The sequence below is a fragment of the Oryctolagus cuniculus genome, chromosome 6, assembly GCF_964237555.1.
Source record: "Oryctolagus cuniculus chromosome 6, mOryCun1.1, whole genome shotgun sequence".
NCBI classification, from domain to species: domain Eukaryota; kingdom Metazoa; phylum Chordata; class Mammalia; order Lagomorpha; family Leporidae; genus Oryctolagus; species Oryctolagus cuniculus.
Genome location: NC_091437.1, coordinates 124,647,160 through 124,668,397, shown reverse-complemented (window position 1 = coordinate 124,668,397; position 21,238 = coordinate 124,647,160). Strand labels below are relative to the sequence as shown.

Here is a 21,238-nt window from a genome sequence, read left to right as displayed (position 1 = left end):
AATGAACACTGTCCTGGTGTCATCTTTATTAAAAAAAAAAAAAAAAAAAAAACACTGGCTCAAAGACTTGGACCCCTGCCACCCATGTGGGAGTACAGGATGGAGTTCCAGGCCCCTGACTTCAGCCTCAGCCAGCAAAGGCAGATGGAGCCATTTGGGGAGTGAACCAGCAGATGGAAGATTTCTTTCTTTTCTTTCTTCTCTCTCTCTCCCTCTCTCTCTTCCTCCCCTCTCCTCTCTCTGTAACTCTGCCTTTCAAATATATAAATCTTTTTTAAAAAGAAATAAAATCACTTCGAATATTACAGCAAGAACACTTGCAACTAAACAATCAAAAGAAAAACCAATTTAAAAATCGGCTGAAAATCCGAACAGCTGTTTCTTGAAAGAATAAATAGAAATGGCCAATGAGTAATAAACATGTTAAAAAAGAGCTGAGTATCACTATTCATGAATTCTACATAAACATAGTATCTTTGAAAGGTCTAAAATTACATCTGCTTCAAGAAAACAAGGCAAATACTTATCTGATATTCAAATTTTGTTCACAGAACACAATTTGATTGGATATATTGTCTTTGATAAGCAAAAATACTTTCCACTCAACATTTCAGTTCATCATTGTGTGAACCTGTGCTGGAATGCACTGCTTATGTAAAAAAGGAAAAATGGAATAGCTGGGCAAAAGTTCCAATAATTCTCTTCACATAATTATTTAACAAGAAATTTGTCTTTTATATCAAGAGATTAATATAACTTTGAGAAATGTCACCAGAAAATGTGGTTAAACTTTTCTTTAAAGACACATTTATTTGAAAGGCAGAGTAACAGCACAAAAGAGAGGGAGAGAGATCTTTCATCCAATGGTATATTCCCCAAATGGACTAAATAGCCTGGATTGGGCTAGATAGAAGCTTAGAGACACGAAGTCCATATGGTCCCACATGGGTGACAGGGGTCCAAGCACTTGGGCCATCCTCCACTGCTTTGTGAGGTGCATTCGCAGGGAGCTAGATTGGAAGCGGAACAGCAGGGACTCAAACTGATGTTTATATGTGATGCTGGAATTGCAGGCAGCAGTTAACCCCCTGTACCACAATGCCAGCCCCAAACCTTTTTTTTTTTAAGATTTATTTTATTTATTCAAAAGGCAGAGTTCCAGCAACAGAAAAAAAAAGGGTGTGGGGAAGGGGAGAAGGGGATAGAGACTTCCACCTGCCGGTTCACTCCCCAAATGACCTCAACAACCAGGACTGGGCAGGCTAAAGCCAGGAAACAGGAGCTTCATCACGGTCTCCCACGTGGATGCAGTGTTACCTGCCAATCATTATACATACTCTGGGCATCTTTTTTTATAGATAACTTTTTTTAACATTTATTTATTTATTTGAAAGGCAGAGTTACAGAGAAGCAGAGACAGAGAGATGGTCTTCCATCCACTGGTTCACTACCCAAATGGCCACAACAGTCAAAGCTGGGGCTGATCCAAAGTCAGGAGCCAGGAGCTTCCTCCAGGTTTCCCACGCAGGTGCAGGAGCCCAAGGACTTGAGGCCATTTTCCACTGCTTTCCCAGGCCATGGCTGAGAGCTGGATCAGAAGTGGAACAGCCGGGACTCAAATAGGCACCGACATGGGATCCCAGTGCTGTAGGCAGCAGCTTAACCCTTTATGCCACAACACCGGCCCCCTCCCTTTTTTTGTTTTTAAACAAAACAGGTTGCCTCACAGAAATGTTCTCTTCAAAACTGTGTTTTGAAGCATCCATATTGAATCACATGCTCTTTCATTATGCTTACAAAAACTGACAGAATCTCCAAAAGTTCAAATTACTATAACCTTACAAATATTGATATATGAACCTCAAGAAACTGACAAAAAATCTTCAAAAGATGTACACATGTATTTTCCTTATTTAAGTATATTGGAATAATGAAGAAACCTTACATATTACTTAAATCTTAAGTTTCAAAGTATCAAATTTATGAAATTACAACTTCAAGGAGAAAAAAACTTACTTGATGCTCCTGAGGCCAAACAGATTAATAATAAACAAAACAATCACTTTTCTTACCTTAAGGTAACAGTGCACATAGCAATAATGAAGCAGATTATCCGAAGGCTGAGTAAGGCTGCTGACCACATGCACCAACTGTTCTGCATACATTGGCACAGAATGTTCCAGATTAACTTTATCCACAAGTATCTGAATGGATGGCAAAGGTCGAAGAGACTGGAAATTTGTAGCATTCATGAAGTTACTTGAGGTCTGGAAAAATTGTGTTCAGTTTATTAATTCAGGAGTAGAGTAGCGGCTGATGTGCTGTTCCCTCTATTAAGGCTTTAACCTAAACATTATGCAGTAACATCAAATCGATCTAGTAAACATGCCTTTCCGTATAACTCTTGCTATAACCAAACACAAACATCTATTTTTAATATGTCTCATATTTCAAAGAATATGTATTTATGGCAAAATTATCCTTACTTTTTTACTAATACTTTTTATTTCTTGATGTAGGTATTTTCTTCACTATAAACTCAATCATTCCAAAAACTTTTCTAGATACCAACAGCCAGTCATCTTTTACTTTTCTTTCCCTTTATTCACATTTATATAACTAAAGAACTAAGTGTCACACTTACAACAGGCAAAGTTTACAGGAAAAAAAGAACTTCAATGTTCCATACAGTATCTACTAAAATTACATGTTAAAGTCTCAGAAAGTCCTAAGAATCCTAAAGAGGACTTAGTATTCTCAGTGTTACAGAACCTTTCTGAGTTTCCAATAAATTTTAAAGATGCCCAGAGGGGCCAGCGCTATGGCATAGTAGTTGAAGCCACCGCATGCAGTGCCGGCATGCCATATGGTGCCCGTTTGAGTCATGGCTATTCCACTTAGATCCATCTCTCTCCTATGGCCTGGGAAAGCAGTGGAAGATGGCTCAAGTCCTTGTGCTCCTGCACTCGCATGGGAAACCCAGAGGAAGCTCCTGGCTCCTGGCTTCAGATCAGCCCAGCTCTGGCCACTGCAGCCATTTGGAGAGTAAACCTGGGGATGGAAGACTTTCTCTCTGCCTCTGCCTCTCCAACTCTGACTTTTCAATAAATAAATGAATCTTTTTAAAAATATGTTATCTATTAAAAAATAAAATAAAGATGCCCAGAGTACATATAATGATTGGCAGGTAACCCTTTCCTGCTTTTCCTTAATGCCTTCAAAATGCCAAACCTATGTTACTCAAGGAGAACACTATGACTTCCCTCCCAAGAAGAATGTGAAAATATGACAATAACAAATTCATTGTTCTGTTTTCTCTTTTTAAGTATCACAATACTACTGGCATTCACGATGCATTGACCACACAATTCCAAATTTTGTGGATGTAGTAAAAATGGTGCTTAGAAAGAAACTTAGAACATTAAGTGCACATATTAGAAAAGAAGAAATCTAAATTCAACCTAAAACTAGAAAAAGAAGAGCAAATTAAATCCAAAATAAGCATAAGAAAAGAAATAATAAACACTGGAGCAGAAATCAATGAAACTGAAAACAGATCAAGGGGAAAAAGCAAGAAAATCTGGTTCTTTGGAGAGGTCAATAAAAATTTGTATGCCGCTGGATAACCTAATTTAAAAAAGAATACATGACTTAAAATATCTGCAATGAAAGAGGAATGTCACTAGAAATCCCATGGACATTAAAGAAATACTATGAAAAATTTTTTGTCTATAAATTTGATAACCTAAATGAGATGGACTAATTTCTTAAAAGATACAAGCTGAGGACCCTGGGTACAGTGATAACTTTTAGATAGAACACCAAAGACAGAATTCATGAAAGAAACAACTGTTAAACCAGACTACACTAAAATTAAATTTTTTTTACTTTGTGAAGCATACTATCGATATGAGAGGACAAGCCACAGAAGAATGGAAAAATATTTGCAAATGACATATCTGACAAAGGACTAGTATCCAACGTATACAAAGAAGACTTAAAATCATGAAGATAACAAATAACCCTATTAAAAAGTGAGTGAAAAATCTGAAGAGACTCCTCATGTAGGCAAATAAGCCTACAGATTGACGCTTACACCATATATCATCAGGGAAGCAAATCTGAATGAGACGTCACTACACGGTTTTAGAATGGAGAATTCTAAAACACTGACAACACCAAACGCTGGCAGGGGATGTGGAACACTCATTCACTGCTGGTGAGAATGCAAAATTTTATAGTCACGACACATACATACAGATATTTATATCAGCTTATTCCTAATTACCAAAATGTTGAAGCAACCAAGATGGTCTTCAGCAAGTGAACTGATAATTTTGGTATACCCAGATATTGGAATACTATTCAGAACTAAAAAGAAATGAACTTTCAAGCCATGAAAATAATGGAGGATCTCTAAATAGGTATTGCCAAATGGAAGAGGCCAATCTGGAAAGGCTAAAATACTCTATGTTTCCAAATGTATGACATTCTAGAAAAGGCAAATTACAGTGACAGTATAGAGATCAGTGGTTGTCAGTGGTTACAAAGGGAGAAAGATAAACAGGTAGAGCACAGAGGATTTCTAGGACACTGAAACTACTCTGAATGAAACTGTTATGACAGATGTACGTCACTACACATTTGTCAAAACTGATAGAACATAAAACACCAAAGTAAACCCTAATATAAATTAGCAGCTTTTGGTAATGATGTGCCAATGTTAGTTCATCAATTCTAACAAATTTACCAGTCTAGTGTGGGATGTTAATAATGGATAACTATGCATATGCATGAGCAAGCAATACATGGGAAATCTCTGCACCTTCTCAAATTTTACATCATCTTAAAACTGCTCTGAAAAAATATTTTAAAATATTACATTACATTAAAAATGGAACTGACAAAATACTGATGGCTTTCATTTTCTCTAGTGAAATTTTCTCTAGATGATCTCTTATTCATAAAGCAATGCAATATAATAGTTATGAGTGCTCAATAGGAAGCAAATATACAAAATGGAACTAATTCATCAAGCAATTCCCTGCCATACTTCAAGAAATTATTATTAGTTAGTACGCTTTATAATTCTATAATCATCATGTGGCCATCAAAAGAAATATGTCCAAGAAAACTAACAAATTTAAATTAACAGATAAGGACTAACATGTATAACTCAAACTGAGAAAGCAACATATTGCATAAGAACTTTAAACTATTAAGCATTAAATAAATCCTCATTGATAACAACAGTAGTAATCACTGGGTTCCTAGTATGTGCAAAATGGTTGACATACATTATCCTATTCAATATTCAAAATAATCCAAGGGGAACTGATCTGTGTCAGCACCTGATAACATGACACAAATCCATGTCACAAAGGCAAGGTTTACCCGCAGCAGACACAAGCCTTAGTAGAATGTATAGTGATATTCTAAGAACAAAGGAAGACAAGGAGTCTTCTAAAGGGCTGCGAAACAACTATTTCTCAGGCATTGTCCCACCTTGAAGGAGGCCATCCTGAGACAGTTTCTTATCATCATCTCATTCAGATAATATGGTCCTCCCCACCTAGCCCTCTTAAGAGTATACCAGCAGGGGCCGGCGCCACGGCTCACTAGGCTAATCCTCCGCCTTGCGGTGCTGGCACACGGGGTTCTAGTCCCGGTCGGGGCACCGGATTCTGTCCCGGTTGCCCCTCTTCCAGGCCAGCTCTCTGCTGTGGCCAGGGAGTGCAGTGGAGGATGGCCCAAGTGCTTGGGCCCTGCACCCCATGGGAGACCAGGAAAAGTACCTGGCTCCTGCCATCGGATCAGCGCGGTGTGCCAGCCACAGCGCGCAGGCCACGGTGGCCATTGGAGGGTGAACCAACAGCAAAGGAAGACGTTTCTCTCTGTCTCTCTCTCTCTGTCCACTCTAGCTGTCAAAAAAAAAAAAAAAAAAAAAAAAAAAAGAGTACACCAGCAGGATATATAATTGCTAAGCAACTGTGTGAAATGGCATCCTCGCCAACAAGATGCCCTACCATGCATATTGCTAGTCATCTCACATCTAACACCATTACTGATTTTTCTTTTGCTAAGTAGTAATAAAATATCTGAATCTATCTGTGCTTATTATTTATTTATTGATTAAATCTGTAAGCTTGCTGGGAAATAAAACTCTTGTTTTCCAGAAAAAGCAAAGTTTAGAGATAAAAGCAATTGTCTAAGCTGTTAAAGATAACATATGCTCTAACTTCTAATAAACCCATGATCTTCAACATTTCTTTACACAGCTTTAGATTAAGTTCACTTTATTAAAATACATACATTTTACTTTCTAAGAACTAACAATAATTACATTGCTTTTATTGCATTAAGGATAATCATTTGAACAGAAGTTCTTTTATGTAATAACTAAATACATGCATATATGTAGGGGAATAACGAAATATACCTTTTCTCCCATAATGACAGGTATCAAGTGGTCCAACAAGTTGAATTCAGCCATGAAAATTGTACAGGTACATTTGAGGAGAGTAATAGTTGTATGTCGAGTAGGAATATATTCCTCCAGGGAAGCTACTTCTTCAGGATTCAGTATTCTTTCATTTTCATCCTTCATATCTAAAATTAAAATGAAAATTTAATGAATAATACTTTAAATGATTTTCTTAAACAACTGAAAAATTAATCTGTTAACAAACTTCATGGACAAATTCTGTTGGTTTTTCCAATAATGAAACATTTGTACAAATAAGTTACCCTTAACAAATAAAATACTACTCAGGAATGTAAATGGGTCTTTGCTACGTAAAAACTTACTAGCTTATTTTAAAACATTAAGAAATTTTCAATTTCTTTCTTCAAAATAACAACAACTTCTGATACCACTGAAATACATGTAAAGCCCAGACAGACCAGGAGAAAGTATTTGCCACAGACAGCTAGCTACATATACAAAGATTTATATCCACAGTATATATTAAAAAGATAAAACTTAAAGAACACCGAAAAATCACTAAGAAACATATAAAAAACTTAAGGTGATAAATGGGCAAAAAAGACTTGAATAAACAAGAGATAACACGTCCAAAAAGCCAAAAGCTGGTCAACATTTTTAGTCACTGGATAAATGAATATAAAATCACAGTATGATGGTACTACATACCTCTCAAATGGTTAAAATTAAAGATTCATGTTGACAAGCATATAGAAAAAAGATCAGCAAACTTGTTGTCAAGTTGTGGTGTAACAGGTAAAGCCACAACCATATGGGCACAGGTTTGTCTCCCAGGTGCTCCACTTTCAACCCAGCTCCCTGCTAATAGCCTGGGAAAAGCAGTGGAAGATGGCTTAAGTGCTTGGGTCCCTGCCACATTTGTGGGAGACCCAAAAGAAGTTCTTGACATCAGCCTAGCCCAGCCCTAGTCATTGCAGCAATCTGGGGAGTGAACCAATGTATGAATGATCTGTCCCACCCCCCCCACCCCCGCCCCGCCCCACCCACCACATTCCTGTAGCTCTTTCAAATACGAAAATAAATAGCAGCAGCAGGAAAAGGGGGGGGGGGGAGGCAGTGGAAGAGAAGAAGGGAGAGGAGGAGGAGGAAGAAAATGGAGAGAAAACTTATGAAAAAAAAAACAGAAGAATTACATAGAGGGGCCAGTGTTGTGGTTTAAAAGGTAAAGCCATTGCCTGTGACACCAGCATTCTATGTGGATGCAGGTTCGTGTCCCAGCTGTTGCACTGCTGAGCCAGTTCCCTGCTACTGCCCTGGGAAATGCAGAGGAAGATTGCCAAAATTTTTGGCCCCTGCCACCCACATGGGCGACCCAGGTAAGACTTTGGTCTCCGGGCTTCAGCCAGGTTCAGCCCTGGCCTTTGCAGCCATCTGGGGAGTGAACCAGCAGATGGAAGATCAATCTGTCTCAATCTCTTTTTTTTTTTTTTTAAAGATTTATTTTATTTATTTGAAAGACAGAGTTACAGAGAGAAGCAGAGACAGACAGAGAGGTCTTCCATCAGATGGTTCACTCCTCAATTGGCCACAATTGCTGGAGCAGCACCGATCCGAAGCCAGGAGCTTCTTCCGGGTCTCCCACGTGGGTGCAGGAGCCCAAGGACTTGGGGCATCTTCCACTCCTTTCCCAGGCCATTGCAAAGAGCTGGATCGGAAGAGGAGCAGCCAGGACTAGAACCAGTGCCCATATGGGATGTCGGCACTTCAGTCCAGGGCGTTAACCCACTGCCCCACAGCACCGGCCCCATCACTAACTCTTTCAAATAAATAAATCTTTAAAAAAAAAAGTTATATAGAACATATTTTAAACTTTGTGGCCAATACTGTCATCACAATTACTCAAATCTACCACTGCAGCACAAAAGCAGCCTCAGATAATACATGTAACCAAATAAACATGACTATGTCAAAATAAAACTTTCTAGAACCTCAAGATAAATTTCATATAATTTTCATTAGTCACAAAACAGCAATTCTTTTATTTTTTCAGCCATTTAAAATGTAAGAACCATTCTCTGCTCACAAGTTATACAAAACTGGTAGGAATCATAATTTGATTAAGAACAACTAAAACTCTTATACACTGCAAGCAGAAAGGTAAAGGGGTTCATTCACTCCTTCAGAAATAAACACATCATGGCAACAGACACTAAAGATGAATACATGCAATCACTGGACCTAGTGTTTCTACTTTTAGATACCCTATAAAAATGTGTACATTCATAAAGAGCCTTCAAAAAGTTGATTTTGAATGAGTGCGATGGGAGAGGGAGCGGGAGATGGAAGGGAAGTTATTGGGGGGACAAAGCTACTGTAATCCAAAAGCTATATTTTGGAAATTTATATTTATTAAATAAAAGTTTCAAAAAAAGTTCATTTCAAATATGTTAAAATATGTTATGAAAAAATGGTACAGGGATATCAAAAATATTTTGCAACAAAATGAACTTATCTTTTCATTGCATTTTGCCATGAACTTTTGGAGCACCGTTATGTTTATTAAAAGATAGGTAATGCAATGATTGTGAAATCACTGTCAAAATATCCAAAAAAAAACAAAAACTAGGGGCAGGCATTTGGTACAGGAGTTAAGTCACTACATAGACAACAGCATCCCATATCAGAATGCCAAGACTCAAGACCCAACTTCAGGGGCTGGTGCTGTGGCCAAGTGGGTAAAGCCACAGCCTACAGTGCCAGCATCCCATATGGGTGCCACCTATATGAGTTCTGGCTGCTCTACTCCCGATCCAGTTCCCTGCTAATGCACCTGGGAAAGCAGCTGTAGATGGCCCAAGTGCTTGGACCCCTGCACCAAACTGGGAGACTAGGAAGAGGCTCCTGGCTCCTGGCTGCAGCTTGGCCCAGCCCTGGCTTGTTTTGGCCATTTTGGCAGTGAACCAATAGATGGAAGCTCTTGCTCTCATATGAACTCCCCACTCCTCTCTCTGTAACTCTGCCTTTCAAGTAAATAAAGAATTTTTTTAATGTTTTATTTATTTGAGAGGTAGAGGGACAGAGAGGAAGATTTTTCTACCCACTGGTTTACTACACAGATGGCTGCAATGGCCGGAGCTGAGCCAATCCAAAGCAGGAGCAAGGAGCTTCCTCTGGGTCTCCCATACAGTTGCAGGGGTCCACGCACTGGGGCCATTTTTCGCTGCTTTCCTTGGCCATAAGCAGAGAGCTGGATCAGAAGAGCAGCAACCGGGACACGAACCGACACCCACACAGGCTGTCAGCACCGCAGGCAGAGGCTTAGCCTAATACACCCCAGAGCAGGCCCCAAAAATACATCTAAAAAAAAAAAGATGAAAAAGATGCAACTTCAACTCCAATTTCAGCTTCCTGCTGATACATACCCTAGGAGGCAGTGGCATAAGTACTTGGGTCACTACCACCCAAATGGGAGAACTGAATTAAGTTCTGGGCTCGTGGCTTCTGCCTGCCCCAGCCTTAGCTGTTGCAGGCATTTGAGGAGTGAACAAGAGGGTGCACAATCTCTCTGTGTCTGTTCTCCTCCTCTGTATCTCTCTGCCTTTCCAATAAATAATAAATAAAATTGTAAAATACAATAATTAACCCAATTCTCATCAGTAGTAAAACAGAAAAATACACTGTGGTACATTCATACAACGGGAATCCATACAATAATGAGAATAAATTTCTCAAACATAATGTCAGTTAAAACAGAGACAAAAAAAGCATATACAGTGTGATCCCATTTACATGGATTCAAAAATAAGCAATAGTGAAGATGTTAGACTCGATGATATATAATCTTGTGGTCAGGACAGTAACAAGAAGGTAGCACAATGAGGATTTCTGAAAGCACTAGTAAATTTCTACTTCTTGAACAATTAGTTACACAGTTGTGGTTAGGGTTGCAAATATAAGAATTTGCTATGGAGCTATATGTAATCAAGTCAGTATGGAACTGACAGAGGAGAAAATCACAGGTCTATTAACAGACAACAGACTAGAAGATCCAGAAACAGACCCACACGAATATACTCAATTGATTTCTATAAAGGAGGAAAAACAATTCAAGAGAGGAAATTGTGCTGGGGTTATTGGAAATTCAAAAGCAAATAAATAAGGCTCAAACTAAATCTTATCCATGCTGTAAAAAATTAGCTCAAAACAGGTCACGAACTTAGATAAAAAATTTTAAAATGACAATAAAAGTTTTAGAAAAAAAGCAATCAAATTTAAAAGTGTACAAAACACATGGACATTTCACTGAAGAATAAAAAAATGGCAGACAAGCTCAGGAAAAGATATTCAACATCATTATCTAGTAAGGAAGGGATATTTACAAAAACAATGAGATTCTTGGACTGCCAATTAAAACTAAACACCTATCTTAATGGGTAAATAGAGAAGGGACAACATCAAATGCTGGGAAGATAGAAAGAAACTAAATCAATCATTCATTGCTGATAGCACTGTAAAATGGTACAGTCAAATCTGCAAACAGTTTGGGTGTGTTTATAATAAGGCAATATGAGAAGATTAATAAGAACTGCAAGCCAGATTTGAAACCACAGTCTGAGGTATTAACTATTATCCTAAATTCCCTCTTATGCTATCATGTTCTAGTCTTCTTAAGAGATGTTTCACTGCATTAAAAAGCAAACTTTTATTTTATGAAACTATGATAACTGTATCTTCATACCATGTTGAAAAAATTTGTTTGCAGCAAATTCTTTTTTACTAGTGGTATCTAAATTTTCTTGAATGTTAAGTTACTAACTTTTGAGCCTGGTTCTTCAAAAATCATTAATTTGATAAAAGGATGACATTTCCTAAGTATACTCTAGAAAAAGTATTGCAAAGGTATGATAGTTAAATACTAATACATATTGGCAAAGTACTTGCACAATTTCCAAATCTTGACTTCTCCTATAACTTCTACATAAAATTTAATCTCTAAATAAACAATGAAATAAATAAATCCTTACAGATAGGCATAATACAATAAAAGTTAAACTCAATAAAATAGGACAAATTTAATTATGTAATCAACGAAAATCAGCTAGCAATAGATTAAGAATTGAATCACAAACCAACCTGGTTTTAGCCTACTATATGGCTCATATTCATGTTCCAAAGCACAAACAATCATTTTCAAAATCCTATGTACTGCACTGCTATCCAAGCGCAAGTCAAGGGGACCTATAACAAGGCTTTTAGTAGACTTCTCTTGGACTATTCCCACATCTTCACTTTTTCCTGAGGAAAAGTCTTGTTGATTTGCAGAACCTACAAGAAACCAAATATTATATAACTTAAGCAGGAATCAGACATAAAGTACACACATTAATATTAGTCCTCTCTCATCTTGTTTGTACCTTCACGCTTTAATATCACTATCAGCTGGATACAAAAAACTCTGAAGATCTGTATTTTTCTCAATGCAGATAAGATATTCCTGAAAACAAAAGCAACTGATTCAAAAAACAATTATCCCTGTGATCTGCTTAATAACATGGCAACAAGTGCTATAAATCAAAATGGTCATTCTTAGGAAATTACTCTATAAAATTTAATTAGCATATATCCAATATACTATTGTGTTGAATGGAAAGGGTGATTCTGGAGGAAGTTGCATTACACTACTAATATATCTTAAAAGTTTCATTGAAAATAAGATTTTTTAAATTATACATTCATAGGACACCTTGAGAGTTTTTTTTTTTTTTCAAGATTTATTTATGGGCCGGTGCTGGGGCATAGTGGGTAAAGCCACCACCTGCAGTGCCAGAATCCTGTATTGGCATTGGATTGTGTCCTGGCTGTCCCACTTCCGATCCAGCTCTTTGCTATGGCCTTGGAAAGCAGTAGAAGATGGCCCCAGTCCTTGGGCCCCTGCACCCATGTGGGAGACCCGCAAGAAACTCCTAGCTCCTGGTTTGAGACAGGCACAGCTCCAGACATTGCAGCCAAATGGGGAGTGAACCATCGGATGGAAGACCACTCTCTCTGCCTCTCTTTCTCTCTGTGTGTAACTCTGACTTTCAAATAAATAAATAAATCTTAAAAAAAAATGATTGGTTGATTGATTTGATAGGCAGAGCTACAGAGAGGCAGAGGCAGAAAGAAAGAGAAGTTTTCCATCTGCTGGTTTACTCCCCAGTTGGCTGCCACGCCAATCCAAAGCCAGGAGCCAAGAGCTTTTTTTTTTTTTTTTTTTTTTTTTGACAGGCAGAGTGGACAGTGAGAAAGAGAGAGAGACAGAGAGAAAGGTCTTCTGTTGGTTCACTCCCTAAATGGCTGCTATGACTGTCGCGCTGCATCAATCCGAAGCCAGGAGCCAGGTGCTTCTTTCTGGTCTCCCATGCGGGTGTAGGGTCCAAGCACTTGGGCCATCCTCCACTGCACTCCCAGGCCACAGCAGAGAGCTGGACTGGAAGAGGAGCAACTGGGACAGAATCCGGCGCCCCAACAGGGACTAGAACCCGGGGGTGCCAGCACCGCAAGCAGAGAATTAGCCTAGTGAGCCGCGGTGCCAGCCAGGAGCCAAGAGCTTTTTTTTTTTTCCAAGTCTCCCATGTGGGCACAGGGGCCCAAGGACTTGGGCCATCTACTGCTTCCCCAGGCCAGAAGAGAGCTAAAATGGAAGAGAAGGAGCCAGGATTTGAACCCATGCCTCTATGGGATACCGGCACCACAGGCAGCAGCTTTACCTGCTGCACTGCAGTGCCAGCCCCTCCTTGAGAGTTTTCTAGGGACCGTGGAAATGAAAACAGGTATTGTGGGGAGCAACTCGGACTAGACTGTTACTGGAATTAAGACTTATTCTATGCATCTGCTCTCCCACGATATAGCACTGGGGAGGAGTAAACTTCTACGCAGCTGCCTCTCACCAACTTGACAAACTGCGGGAGCTGATCCTGCTCCTGATTGGAAGAGAGCAGCGTACTCGGCATGTGGGTAGCAGAGTTGGGATTGGTGGAAGAGGACTATAAAGGAGGAGAGAGACAACATGCACCAGGAACACCTGAGGAACACCTGAGCAGCCCCCGAGAAGCCCCCAAGAGAGCCAGCCGGCGGTGTGCCGCTCCCCCGCGGAAGTGGGGAAAGTGGCAGGGGGAACCGCCCTTCCACGGAGGTGGAAGGGTCGGTAGCCAACCCGGGAAGAACCAGCAGCAAACCCGGGAAGGGCCGAGCAGACAAAAGAACAGCGCAGGGTCCTGTGTCATTCCTCCGCGAAGAGGGGGAGCGATAGGTATCATCTGCTTTGTACTTTTTTCAAGTTAAAATTATGATGGCCATTCTCCTTGATGCAGAATTCTAGTTCCTTGATCCTTTGTATGTTCATATACTGAAGAAGAACCAAGATTGTTTTCTAAAGAAAATCTTGCCTCTTTCTACAGATATTCACATTATCTAATATGAATACTTCTTTGAATACATATATCAATTATTGTACATAACAATGTATGACACTTTTTAATTCTTAAGCCATTTTATTTATTCAAACAAAAACAGGAAAGATTTTCATAGCACTTAATTAAAACCTAGTGTACAGCACTCCCATCACCATCTACCTGTACTACTATATTTCATACCTCCTGACAAAAAGTTGTCTTCTTATCCAACTCAATTTTCTTAGAAACTTGCAAGCTATCAAACAATTCTACCAACTATTTGCACTATCAGAGTGCAAACCCTGACTTCAATGATGAGAAACTAAAAACCTTCAGTTGCCTTTATTCACTAAAGCCCCGGCTTTGTTCTCCCACTGCTACTCATGAAAACTTATACCCATGAGGCTGAGTCTCTGTGTAAGACTCACACCTGTAGAGAAAAGAAAAAACACCTGCTTTAGCTCTATCCAGTGAACTAGAAAATTAATCCTTAAACACAATAATAAAGAATCAAGAATCCTACTCTAGGCTGGCGCCGCAGCTCAATAGGCTAATCCTCCGCCTTGCGGCACCGGCACACCAGGTTCTAGTCCCGGTCGGGGCACCGGATTCTGTCCCGGTTGCCCCTCTTCCAGGCCAGCTCTCTGCTGTGGCCTGGGAGTGCAGTGGAGGATGGCCCAAGTGCTTGGGCCCTGCACCCGCATGGAAGACCAGGAGAAGCACCTGGCTCCTGCCTTTGGGTCAGCGCGGTGCGCCGGCCACAGCACGCTGGCCGCAGCGGCCATTGGAGGGTGAACCAATGGCAAAAGGAAGACCTTTCTCTCTCTCTGTCGACTCTGCCCGTCAAAAAAAAAAAAAAAAAAAAAAAAAAAAAAAAGAATCCTACTCTAACATGTGGTTATAGAAATAAACAAATGTCAGGACACAACAAATCAAGAAATTTAAATAAAATGCATACTAGAAGCATATAAAAATTATACTCTTGTTGGAAAGTCAAAATACTTTCCTAGGTTCATAAACTCTACAAACCATTAATTTCTTGATTCAAATTAGATTGGAAAGAAATATGAACACAGTAGTTATCAATGTAGGCTCTAGAGCTAGACTAACCAGGTTCAAATCCCAGAAAACAAGGTGTATAATGTTGCAAGTTACTTAATCTGTATAGAGCTGGCTGTTTCCTCAATTGTAAAATGAGGATAATGTTGTTTGCCTTACAGAATTACTATGAGAATTAAACAATATATATAACTACACATTATTTTATTATACATAATATATATAACACTTAGAACAAAGCCTTGCATTTAAACCAATTTAAAACCAACATTATCATTACCATCACCATCACTGTATATGCAAATACAGATTCACAGACTAATATAAACATAGCAAGAGAGCTACTTAAAAGCAAGCAATAAATGAACAGATAATTGAGAGAAAAAAATGAACACATTTTTAAATTGTATGTAATATTGTCAAGAGAATTATATTATTTAAAAAAATTCAGCCGCACATCAAGAAATTAATCATAAGCTGGCATTGTGGCACATTAAGCCACCATCTGCAATGCCAGCATTCCATATTGGAGTGTAGGTTCAAGTCCCAGCTGCTTCATTTCTGATCCAGCTCCCTGCTAATGCACATGAGAAGGAAGCAGAAGGTGGTCTAAGTAGTTGGGTCCTTGCCAATCACTTGAGAGACCTGAATGTACAATCTGGTTCCTGGCTTCAGCCTCGTCCTGGCACAGCCCCCAACTATTGTAGCTATTTGGGGAGTGAACCAGTGGATGAAAGATCTGTTTCTGTCTCTCCCTCTCTCTCTCTCTCCTCTCTCATTCTAACTTTCAAAACAAACCAAAAAAAAAAAAAAAGGAAAATATGTGGATGAGTGGTAAATCCAAGCAAGAAAATGATTCCCTACAAACCTCAAAGCAGCAGATTCCTCTAGTGAAGAAGTATGACAGAAAAGGAACACACCACACAAGAGGCTCCCTAGCTGCTAGAAATTTTGTATTTCTTGGTTTGTGTGAACACAGATACACTTTACAATTAACTATTTAGTACATAAAATGTATGTTAGTAATTCATTTAGTACATAAAATGAATGTTTCTATATGATTTTATCTTCTAACATTTTGTCTAGAAAGCAAAGGTGCCGGCGCCGCGGCTCACTAGGCTAATCCTCTGCCTGTGGCGCCAGCACCCTGGGTTCTAGGCTCAGTCAGGGCGCCAGATTCTGTCCCGGTTGCCCCTCTTCCAGGCCAGCTCTCTGCTGTGGCGTGGGAGTACAGTGGAGGATGGCCCAAGTGCTGGGGCCCTGCACCCCATGGGAGACCAGGAGAAGCACCTGGCTCCTGGCTTCGGATCAGCGCGGTGCGCCAGCTGCAGCATGCCGGCTGCGGCAGCCACTGGAGGGTGAACCAACGGCAAAGGAAGACCTTTCTCTCTGTCTCTCTCTCTCACTGTCCACTCTGCCTGTCCAAAAAAAAAAAAAAAAAAAAAAAAAAAAAAAAAGGCAAAGGTAAAGACTAAGGTATCTATTATTTACAGAAGTAAAAAAAATATTAAAAATTTAAAATGTCAAACTTTTGGTTTCAGAAAACATAATGAAGCAACTACAAAGGTTTTAATATTAAAGACTACTAAATCTGCAGGTGTAAGAGATTACTTAATGATTCCACCTTTTCACAAGATAATGATATTCACCGTGTATGAGTAAGATATCACGACATCACACTGAACAAGAAGAAACCTGCCAGCTTACAATTGGCAACTGTAACACAATAATAACCAGCAAAAATTTAACACAGACTTCTCAGACTTTCACATATCTGACTAAGGAACATTTCTACCTCAATGTTCACGGGTACTTTCCTCCAAAATTTTTTCCTCAAAAAATTTTACTTTCTTCTCTATAGCTAGCTTTTTTTAATGGTTATCACTACTGACCAAGTAATTCTAGAACACAATCTGAAAAATTACTCTCATTTTATTATTAAATAAATCAATGCAAAAAATGTGAGGATTTTTAAGGGATTAAACCAGTGTGATCACAGGAGGGCAGGAATTCTTTTTGTGTCTACCAAATGGATGGTAAGACTCCAAGCACTTGGGCCATCTTCCACTGACTTCCTAGGTGCAACAGCAGGGAGCGGGATTGGAAATGAACCAATGAGGACTCAAACTAGCGCCCACATGCAATGTTAGCATCGCAGCTGGTGGCTTAACCCACTGTGACACGACACCAGCCCCTATACTCAGTTTTGAAATATCTGTGAGACACCTAAGTGAATATGTCAAGTATGCAGTAGATATTTAATTCTGAACATTTAAGGAGTCTGGACTAGAAATACAAATACAAGTATCAATAACATATAGTAGTAGTAAAATTCATAGAAAAGTATTAGATTACTTTAAGTGAGATCAGAGAAAGCAATGAATTCAGAGACTGACCAATGAGAAAAACATTTAGGAAGCACTACAAAGGAAAAGGGCAAAAAATTACTGCTCACTTCTCTGTATATCCCAAAAAGTTACTTCAAGATCACCTCAGGGGCTGGCACTGTTGTGCAGTGGATTAACGCCCTGGCCTGAAGCGCTGGCATCCCATATGGGCACCGGTTCAAGACCCGGCTGCTCCACTTCCTATCCAGCTCTCTGCTGTGGCCTGGGAAAGCAGTGGAAGATGGCCCAAGTCCTTGGGACCCTGCACCCCCATGGAGACCCAGAGAAGCTCCTGGCTCGTGGCTTCGTATTGCCTCAGCTCCAGCCTTTACGGCCAATTGGGGCGTGAACCATCAGATGGAAGACCTCTTTCTCTCTCTCTCTTTCTCTCTCTCTCTGCCTCTCCTCTCTCTGTGTAACTCTTCCAAATAAATAAATAAATCTTTAAAAAAAATCACCTCAGAAAAGTCTTCAACTCCTCAAACAAATTAATACTTTCTCATTTGGACCTCTTTCTTAGCTCACTCTTTATACAATTGGTCTTAACATGATCTATTAATAATAATATTAATAATGTATTAATAATAATTTAACATTAAACTATTAATCTATCTTATAACTATCTAAATATTTAATTCAAAAGTATTGATTGGCTTCTTGATAAATGTTTTGGTCTTCTTTGTATGTGCAGAGGTTAACAAATCATCTAGTTTAACAAATCATCTTTTATACAGAGATCTAGTTTAATCATCTAGATTAACAAATCACCTTTTTAAAGCTATGAAAAATCAATTTTCTGACCCCAGAGAACATCCGCTTCCAGTTCCCAGACTTCACTGGCGGCATACTGGCCCCAAGGTGGCTGAGTCCAGCCCACCAGGCCTCACCAAAGATGGACAGCCGGATTCCTTACAATGACTACACAGTGGTTTTCCTAACTGCCCATGAGAATCCTCCAGCATAGATTCCACCTCATGAGACAGTCTTATCACCCAGACAACAACAATAGGTTGACCCAGTGTCTAACCCAAATCATCACACTGAAGAAGCCTCCTGGAAGCTCAGCTAGGATTTAACATCCGAGGAGGAAAAGCCTCACAGCTGGGTATCTTCAACTGCAAGGTGATTCCTGACTCTGATGCACATCAAGAAGGATGTCAGGAAGGTGATCAAGTACTAGCCATCAATGATGAGGATTTCTAAGATACTGAGCACAGCAAGGCTATTGAGATACTGAAGACAGCCTGTGAAATCAGTATGTGAAATCAGTATATGTATCTGCTTCTTTCCCTATAATTATCATTGCCAAAAAGAGAGGACTATGCACTAGAGAGTTGCATCCCATAGTCCTCCATGTGGAATCTGCCAGGATAAGCTGGCCAGGCCAAGGAAGCAACCTGAGACATTCTCTCAGCCCCTCCTTGGCACACTGGAGTTGGGGCATGAGGACAGCTAGCCAACTGTGTCACTCAAACTGTACTGCACTTTTAGTTCCCTAGTTTACTAGGTGAGCTTCATTCCCAGAAGGGAAGATGATGATATTTAGGTAGAACCTAGTCTGCTGGGCACCTAGCTAACAAAGGCAACTTGACATTTTTATTCTATACCATATGTTAGGACTTACACAGGACCTGTCATTTTAATTACAGAAATCAATAGGAAAAGAATCTTAGGGACCTTCCATCTGGCTTGCCTGGCCATCTCATCCTGTCCTTGTACTGCCAAAGGTCTCATACACCTGAGACCCCCATAAGACACTTGCCCCTTCTACTCCCCATTCTTGAAAGAAAAAAAAAAAAAAAAAAGACATAATGCTGAACAAATGTTGGTATAACTTTTGAATATTACCGATTGGATGTAAAATGCTACTGAGGGGCCCAGCGCTGTGGTGCAGTGAGTTAACAAGCTGGCCTGAAGCACCAGCATCCCATATGGGTGCCGGTTAGAGTCCTGGCTGCTCGACTTCCTATTCAGCTCTCTGCTATGGCCTGGGAAAGCAATACAAGATGGCCCAAGACCTTGGGCCCCTGAACCCGCATGGCAGACCTGGAAGAAGCTCTTGCCTCCTGGCTTCAGATCGGAGCAGCTCCGGCTGTTGTGGCCAATGGCAGGGGGTGGGGGGTGGTGGTGATTGATCAGATGAAAGATATCTCTCTCTCTCTCTCCCTCCCTCCCTCCCTCTCTCTCTCCCCCTCCCTCTCCCCCCTCCTTCTACCCCTCTCCCCCTTCCTCTCCCCCCCCCACCTCTCTCTGGTTCCCCTCTCTCTGTCTAACGCTTTCAAATAAATAATTAAATCTTTTTAAAAAATGCTATTGACACCAAAAACAAAAAGATCATCTAAAGATAGGAACCTGCAGTCCTATACCATTCACAACTATCTGTGTCTGGCCAGACCAATAGGGAGGCCCAGGAACCTTAGCTACAGTGTAACCGAGTTAGGGCATGGGATGGAGGGTCCTAGAAGAAACAGTGCTCTTTCTGCTCCCAGCTTTAGACATTTCTCTGCACAGGATGATAGGAATTTAATTCTCTTTTCTTTCCCAGAGTCTAACCTGGAATGTAAGCCAGAGAAGGGTCTTAGATGCATTTCTTTTCAGAGGCAGCAGTAAGAAATTGGTTCTCAGTTTCTAATTTATAAGGTAAGTTGTATTAACAGCTGGCTTTGGCCTTTTCTTCACCCAAACCCTGAATAACAACCTTTTGCTATGTCCTTAGATTTTTTTTTTAATCATGCCTTTAGATCTTGAGTTACAGACCCATTATTTGTGATTCCAGGTCACACCCCTCCACCTCCACTGGCATGTTCAGATCACCCATTCAAAATTTAAACTTTCCTGGGCAGGTATGGGGTGAAGTGTCCCCAGCCAACATTTGCCTTTAAAGAATCTAGGAGCTTCAGTGGTTTTTTCCAAGCCCTTCCCCTGGAACGTGATTATACTGGTCTGAGGTAGAACCTGGAAATCTGAAATTTTAAATAAACAAGTCTTCAAATACAAGAAAAATATTAACCCAAAAAAATAAATTTTCACTAACATTTGAATATAAAAGACTGAAATAATAAGCATAATACATAATAATATGACAGTTAAACTTGAAGAAATCATTTTTTTTTTTTTTTTTTTTTGGACAGGCAGATTGGACAGTGAGAGAGAGAGACAGAGAGAAAGGTCTTCCTTTTGCCATTGGTTCACCCTCCAATGGCCGCCGCGCTGTGGCCGGCACATCGCGCTAATCCGAAGCCAGGAACCAGGTGCTTCTCCTGGTCTCCCATGGGGTGCAGGGCCCAAGCACTTGGGCCATCCTCCACTGCACTCCCAGGCCACAGCAGAGAGCTGGCCTGGAAGAGGGGCAACCGGGACAGAATCCGGCGCCCTGACCGGGACTAGAACCTGGGGTCCCGGCACCACAGGCGGAAGATTAGCCTATTGAGCCATGGCGCTGGCCCACAATATGTCTTTCCACAGAATTCACAAAGAACAATTTTAAATGCCAAAATTCTAAATAAATCCTAGTATGACATTAAAATTACACCATTCCTCAAAGTACTAGAAGATAAATCTGGCTAATAGAGTACAACTGGTAAAAGATCAACTGATTCTGAAGATGTCTTTGCTTCTGTTGTTCAAGGAAAGGCAAACATAAAGGAAAGACACCAATACCTTTGCCACTGGTATTCTCCATTGTATACAGGTAATCCATGTAAAAAGCCCCAAATCTTTGCATTCCAGCCATCTCAGTGTAAGTCTCCTGCCAACAAAGAAACAAACAGAACACAGTATAGAAAAAATTTTTGAGTTTAAAATCTGATGGGTAAGATACATATAATCTTACATACAATGTATGTCAACTCAAAGGATTACCAAAAACAAAAGAACAGAAGTTAACTAAAGAATTTACTTCTAAGAAAAGTGAT

At 40.0% G+C, this 21,238-nt stretch overlaps 1 protein-coding gene and 1 pseudogene across 26 annotated transcripts in view; one reads left to right on the top strand and one right to left on the bottom strand.

Moving 5' to 3' along the window:
* Nucleotides 1-21,238, bottom strand: part of VPS13B (vacuolar protein sorting 13 homolog B) — a 778,478-nt gene that overhangs the window by 681,120 nt on the left and 76,120 nt on the right. For 22 of the 26 annotated variants that reach the window (XR_011389260.1, XR_011389259.1, XR_011389261.1 and 19 more), the window contains 4 exons: nucleotides 20,985-21,072; nucleotides 11,579-11,770; nucleotides 6,440-6,609; nucleotides 2,073-2,267 (listed from right to left, as the gene is read on the bottom strand). Coding sequence is in view for 22 of the 26 variants with exons in the window: in XM_051844655.2 (XP_051700615.2) it covers nucleotides 2,073-2,267; nucleotides 6,440-6,609; nucleotides 11,579-11,770; nucleotides 20,985-21,072 (645 nt within the window). In the remaining 4 variants the exon portion in view is untranslated. Of the gene's footprint in view, nucleotides 1-2,072; nucleotides 2,268-6,439; nucleotides 6,610-11,578; nucleotides 11,771-13,957; nucleotides 16,356-20,984; nucleotides 21,073-21,238 lie in introns of those variants that run through there. The other 4 variants (XM_070075354.1, XM_051844667.2, XM_070075355.1 and 1 more) reach the window with 1 other exon arrangement.
* Nucleotides 18,144-18,781, top strand: LOC108176522 (PDZ domain-containing protein 11 pseudogene; annotated as a pseudogene).